This window comes from Carcharhinus amblyrhynchos, unplaced genomic scaffold (genome assembly GCF_965287045.1).
Source record: "Carcharhinus amblyrhynchos unplaced genomic scaffold, sCarAmb.v2.hapA chromosome_105, whole genome shotgun sequence".
Classification (NCBI taxonomy): domain Eukaryota; kingdom Metazoa; phylum Chordata; class Chondrichthyes; order Carcharhiniformes; family Carcharhinidae; genus Carcharhinus; species Carcharhinus amblyrhynchos.
In genome coordinates, this window is record NW_027649845.1 from 245,820 (window position 1) to 252,908 (window position 7,089).

Below are 7,089 nucleotides of genomic sequence, written 5' to 3' on the forward strand. Positions count from 1 at the left end.
TCCATTCCCAACACTGCATTAAATTGCCCAGTCACCCACTTCAATCTCTAAAGAAACTTTCCTGTGTCACTAACTCGACGTGGCAGTATTTTTTTCTTCATATTAAAAACAAGTCAGAATGTCGCAATCTCCGAGTCCCGCTTGGGGAGATGGGACTTGCAATAAATTGAAGGCTTTGCGAATTAATTCCCCGACACGTGAAGACCAAGAGATTCTCTGCAACACCACACGGCCCAGAAATGATGGAAACATTTTATATCCTCAAGAAAATCTATTACCCAATCCTGGCCATCATTGGGATACCGGGTGAGTGACTGCAACTATTCAAGGTGTGGAATTCTGTGTGTGTGTGTGTGTGTGTGTGTGAACTGATCTTCAGTTTTGCTCAGTGAATGTTACATATTGTTCCGTTAGAAATAGGAGCAGGAGTCGGCCATCTAGCCCCTCGAGCCTACCCCGCCATTCAATAAGATCATGGCTGATCTGAAGAGGATCAGTTCCACTTTCCCACTTTCTCCCCTTAATTCCCCTGTCTATCAGAAACCTATCTACCCGTGACTTAAATATATTTAGCGAGGTAGCCTCCACCACTTCAATGGGCAGAGAATTCCAGAGATTCACCACCCTTTGAGTGAAGAAGTTCCAGAGGTATCTCTTACAGAAACACCAGATCAGAGGTATACTTTCCTGTGTTAAATTTGTCACCTAAAACTGAGGAAGAGGTTTTTATATCACAGAGTGAAAGATGGGGAAATAATAACGTGATTAATGTCTCAGTGACTGACTAAATGTGGTTCATCTCTCATAGAACATTCCAGCGCAGTCCAGGCCCCTCGGCCCTCGATGTTGTGCCGACCAGTGGAACCAATCTAATGACCCTCTAACCTAAACTATTCCAATGTTATCCATATGCCTATCCATTGACCATGTGAACACCCTTAAAGTTGGCGAGTCCACAACTGCTTGCAGGCAGGGCATTCCACACCCTTACTACCCTCTGAGTAAAGAACCTACCTCCGTCCTATAATTACCACCCCTCAATTTAAAGCTATGTCCCCTCGTGTTAGCCGTCACCATCCGAGGAAAAAGGCTCTCACCCGATCTAACTCTCTGATCATCTTGTCTGCCTCAATCAGGTCACCTCGTAACCTTCTTCTCTCTAATGAAAATACCCTCAAGTCCCTCAGCCTTTCTTCATAAGACCTTCCCACCATACCAGGCAACATCCTGGTAAACCTCCTCTGCACCCTTTCCAATGCCTCCACATCTTTCTTATAATGCGGCGACCCAGAACTGTACGCAATACTCCAAGTGCGGCCGCACCAGAGTTTTGTACAGTTGTAACATGACCTCACGGCTCCGAAACTCAATCCCTCTCCCAATAAAAGCCAAAAGCTCAGTTTTGATCTCCCAAAGTTTTTGCAGAATCGCTCATTCTCCATTACACCTTCATCATTTCTCTGTAACGTGCGGAATATACAATAATCTGCTGAAGTATTTCTACAATGACAGGGCAACATCAAAGCTTCAACTAATGATTTGGAATGTTCAGAAGGTCAGTCAAAGAGAAGAAAATAGATGCAGATGGTTTTTTTAAATATATACACTACAATCTTTACTTAAATTAATTCAGAATATCCTGATTAATGAGGATGAAGGGAAAAGGAACAGACAACGATTCAATATTCATGATTGGATCTGCCAATGAGGAATGGACCACAATGGGTATGAACTCAATGGGCTGTAGGGCCTCTTTCTGCACTGTAGGCTTCTATCATTCTATCAACTGAGGGATCCTTGAGTCCTCGCTGACTATAACATAGCAAGTTTCAAGGCGATGAGAGAAAGGGTTTACACCCGATTACAAAGCAAAAACTGGAGATGCAGAGGGAGGAGAAAGAAAAAAGTCAAAAAAGGGCTCGGGAAAACGAGATGGGTGGCACGATGGGCGCACCGTGATATAGACCAACAATGGTGAATATTTCAAACCACCTCCATCAACATATTCCATTGAAATGAAACAATTATCAAACATCCAGAGATGAATGAAAATGGAAGGAGACGGTTGAGGGGAAAGTAATATTCTACATGGGGGTACACACTAAACAAAAATACTAAAGAGAAAGCAGAGATGCCAAGACAAAAAAGATTGCCGAGTGCAACTATGAACTCAAATGATCAAAGAATAGAAACGCATTAATATATTCGATAAGAAGGGCAAAGAAATTCAATGTCTGGATGGAAAATAAGGGATAATCAGGAGATAACTCTGGAGACATGATCTGAACATTGAATAATTGCTACATTATTCTGAATCAGTTCAGGCAAAAAAAACCCCCAGATTATCATAGCTTTAGATAAATAGAGGAGATCCCTGCATTTATGATGAACAGAAATGCATTCAATATATCTCACTATCTGTCAGTATTTTTGTTCTGTATAACTCCTAATGTTGTCTTTGCACAGTGTGTGTGTGTGTGTGTGTGTGTGTGTGGATAATTCTACCTTCCAATCTTACTCATGTTCTATGCTTAGTATAGTTGCTGGAACGTTAATGGCTGTGGGTGGGAGTAGGGGGAGACTGTGCAAATCTAACCCCCAGCCTATCACAATCAACCGCATTAATGTGAGTGTCCCAGCCCTGGGGGGACACTTGGTACCCGGCTGCAGATTCTGCCCACACCCTAACACCGTCACCCAGACTAATCGGAAACCTCAGGCCCGGGGAGGGCACCTGGAACACAGCTGCCAATCCAGACCGCACCCTAACACTGTCACCCACCCAAATCCATAACCTCAAGTCCATGGGAGACACCTGGAGCCCGGCCCACCCACTCAAAAGTGACCCCCTGTCCACCCGCCATGCTCCCCTAGCGCTCGACACTGACACTCCACCCTGACAAAGGCACTTCTCCCACCAGACACATTCTCAAATCGCGCTGCTAGGCCTGCAGAGACTGGGCGGAGAAGTGGCAGATGGAGTTCAACGCAGATAAATGTGTAGTGGTCCATTTTGGCAGGACCAATGGGATGCAGGAGTACAATATCAAGGGTAGGAGTCTTAGCTGTGTTGAAGAGCAGAAGGATCTTGGGGTCCGGGTCCACAGGACTCTTAAATCGGCCTCGCAGGTGGAGGATGTGGTCAAGAAGGCGTATGGTGTACTGGCCATTAATCGAGGGATTGAGTTTAGGAGTCGGGAGGTAATGCTGCAACTTTATAAGACCCTTGTCAGACCCCACTTGGAGTACTGTGCACAGTTCTGGTCGCCTCACTACAGGAAGGATGTGGAAGTTATTGAGAGGGTGCACAGGAGATCTCCAAGGATGTTGCCTGGATTGGGAGGCATGCCTTATGAAGATAGGTTGAGGGAGCGAGGTCTCTTCTCCCTGGAGAGACGAAGGTTGAGAGGTGACCAGATAGAGGTTTATAAAATGTTGAGAGGTATAGATAGGGTGGATTCTCAGAGGCTGAAATGGTCGCTATGAGGGGACACAGGTTTAAGGTGCTGGGGAGCAGGTACAGAGGAGATGTTAGGGGTAAGGTTTTCACTCAGAGGGTGGTGAGTGAGTGGAATCGGCTGCCGTCGGTGGTGGTAGAGGCGAACTCACTGGGGTCTTTTAAAAGACTTCTGGATGAGTATATGGGATTTAATGGGATTGGGAGTTACAGATAGTTCTATGGCTTGGTAAGTATGGATATGATCGGAGCAACTTGTGGGCCGAGGGGCCTGTTTGTGCTGTCGTGTTCTATGTTCTACATGGAGTGGTGAGTATGAGGGAGAGGGGCTGAGGGGATGGGTGGGGATTGCAGACGGGTTAAGGATGTGGGTTGATTTTTATTTCCTGAACAGCCTCAATAAGTGGCTGAAGGCTGGGCCTTGCGAAATGGGTCAGACACGGGCAGCATGAAGGGTGAATGGGAAAGGATAAACAGGGGGTGAACAAAGACTCGGAACAGGCTGTTTGTCTTGCAGGGATTAGTGTGGTGACTGAACCAGTGACCATTTTAACACTGTGGGTTCAAATTGTCCGAATATTTGTCATAAAATCTTATTCCGACAGTCACCTTCATTCTCACTTTTCGTTTTCTCCTCCAGTTAATATTGTGGCGATTGCGATCCTATCCCGGGGAAAGTCCGGCCTCTCTCATTGCACCACCTGCTACCTGGTGGCGATGGCAATAAGCGATCTACTTGTCATCATTATCGAGGTGATCCTCAGTCGAATCAACTATTACTACTTCCCGGGATCTTACCTGAACATCACATACCTGTGTAGTATTATCAGCGTCCTGGTTCGCGCGACGGCAAACTGTTCCGTCTGGTTCACCGTCACTTTCTCCTTTGATCGATTTGTGGCCATTTGCTGCCGGAACCTGAAAAGGAAATATTGCAGCCAGAAAACCGCGGCTATTGTTCTAGCAACAACTGCCGTTTTACTCTGCTTCAAAAATGTTCCTTTATACTTCATATATAAACCTCGGTTGGTCATCAACAACATACCGTGGTTTTGTGTTCTGAAGCCATACATTTTCACTGACCCCTTTTGGGTGGCTCTTGGCTGGTTTGATAAGCTTGTAACTCCATTGCTCCCATTCACTTTAATTCTGTTGATCAACGCTCTGACCGTCAGGTTCATTTTAGTGGCCAGCCGAGTCCGCAAGGGACTGAGGGGTCAGAACAAGGGAGATCATCGGTCTGACCCGGAGCTGGAGAGCAGAAGAAAGTCTGTGATCTTACTCTTCAGCATATCTGGCAGCTTCATTCTTTTGTGGCTAGTTTTTGTGATGGAATTTTTATATTATAGTATTACAGGACGATATTCGGAAAGTTACAATGACTCTGAATACATCTTTCAGCAAGTCGGATATATGCTGCTCAATTTAAATTGTTGCACAAACACATTTATTTACGGGGCGACTCAGTCCAGGTTCAGAGAACAGTTCAAGATTGCGATGAAATATCCCGTTATGTCAATTCTTGCCTTGTTTAATAAAAACTGAGAGAAACATCAAGACAGTTCTCAGCCTTTCCAAAACCGTGAAAGCAATGTTAGTCTGAAGGCTTTATTAGAATAGTCCAAGGCTGATTTACCTGTTTTCTGTATATTCATATATCCGTTTGTACTATGATAATAAAATGGCGTGTTACTAATTGAACTCTGAAGCATATTTAAATGGCAAAATAAGAGGACAATAAAGGGATATGAGATCGCTTTGGCAGATAATGTGCAGGAGAATCCAAAGGGATTCTACAAGAATATTCGGGACAATGATGTCAGCTGCGGCAGAATAGGGCCGCTTAAATATCAATGAGATGGGCTATGTGCGCAGCCAGAGGAACTGGGTGAGTTCCCCATGAAGATTTCCCGTCTGCATTTCCCTTGGAGAAAGACATTTGGAGTGAGGAAATTGGGAGAAGTCAATAGTGATGTATTGAAAAGTGTCCACGTTGATGAAGAGGAATTAGTGGAGGTTTTTAAATGTACAAATATGGATAAATCCCAGGTATGTGATCAAGTGTATCCCCAGGCATTGTGGGAAAAGAGGGAAAGGAGGAAATTGCAGGGACAATCACGGAGACATTTGTATCATCAGCAGCCAGGAGTAAGGTGCTGGGAATTAGGAGGGAGAGAAATGTTGTGCTGTTATTTCAGAAAGGTGGCAGGAAAAACTTGGGAACGACAGAACGGTGAGCCTAATATCACTGGTGGGTGAGCTGTTGGATGGAGCTGTGAAAGATAGGATCTGCATGCATTTGGAAAGTCAGAAACTGATTCCAGATCGCAGGGTTTGCTCTGTGGGAACTCGCGCCTTGATCTTTTTGTGCTCGTTAGAAAGGGCACCTTTTCTTGTTGAGGATTCTGTCCTCTCCAAACATCAGGGCCATGTTGAGATGTGTTAAACTGATTCTGTGAATCGAAAGGATGTCTGACTGTAATTCCTATGGACATCATTGACCCACGAACAATCCACTTGTCATTGATGATATGAACCAAAGATTGGGGGATTCTTGTTTCCTGCTGTTCAATACACGGCAAATCCAGGGCTAAATCGGAGTCAACTCGCCAACCCATCAACAGGTTGCAGAGCTGGGCCGAGAGGTGGCGGATGGAGTTTAATGCGGAGAAGTGTGAGGTAATTCACTTTGGTAGGAATAACAGATGTGTTGAGTATAGGGCTAACGGGAGGACCTTGAATAGTGTGGATGAACAGAGGGATCTAGGTGTATGTGTACATAGATCCCTGAAAGTTGGGAATCAAGTAGATAAGGTTGTTAAGAAGGCATACGGTGTCTTGGCGTTCATTGGTAGGGGGATTGAATTTAGGAGTCGCAGCGTCATGTTGCAACTGTACACAACTCTGGTGCGGCCGCACTTGGAGTACTGTGTGCAGTTCTGGTCCCCACATTACAGGAAGGATGTGGAGGCTTTGGAGAGGGTGCAGAGGAGGTTTACCAGGATGTTGCCTGGTATGGAGGGGAGATCCTATGAGGAGAGACTGAAGGATTTGGGGTTGTTTTCACTGGAAAGAAGGCGGCTAAGAGGGGATCTTATTGAAACATATAAGATGATTAGAGGTTTAGATAGGGTGGACAGTGATAGCCTTTTTCCTCGGATGGAGAAAGCTAGCACGAGGGGACATGGCTTTAAATTAAGGGGGGGTAGTTATAGGGCGGATGTCAGGGGTAGGTTCTTTACCCAGAGGGTGGTGAGGGATTGGAATGCCCTGCCTGCTGCGGTTGTAAATGCGCCTAGTTTGGGGGCGTTTAAGAGATCCTTGGATAGGTTTATGGATGGAAAGGGTTTGGTTTAGGTTAGAGGGTCATTGTTTTTTAACTGGTCAGCGCAACATCGTGGGCCGAAGGGCCTGTTCTGCGCTGTAATGTTCTATGTTCTATGTTCTATAACTCTTAGAGCAGAAACCCTGGAGTTCTGGGCCAAATCCCAGATACAAAACCATTCAATTAAAGTGACTCTGAAACACTGACATAAAAAATCAATATAAACCTCAGTCCATCTGAGATTCCAGCGAATGTCCTTTCTGAAAGGTATCCTTACCTGATCTAATTCCACTGTGTCCTTGCATTT

The 7,089-nt window shown here is 45.2% G+C and overlaps 1 protein-coding gene across 1 annotated transcript; it reads left to right on the top strand.

Annotated features, from left to right (window-relative positions):
• The first annotated feature begins 242 nt into the window (after nucleotides 1-242).
• On the top strand, nucleotides 243-5,002 carry LOC145338601 (putative G-protein coupled receptor 139). The gene is made up of 2 exons (XM_080182975.1): nucleotides 243-306; nucleotides 4,098-5,002. The coding sequence occupies exons 1-2, from the start codon at nucleotides 243-245 to the stop codon at nucleotides 5,000-5,002; spliced, it is 969 nt and encodes a 322-aa protein (XP_080039101.1).
• Nucleotides 5,003-7,089: the final 2,087 nt, after the last annotated feature.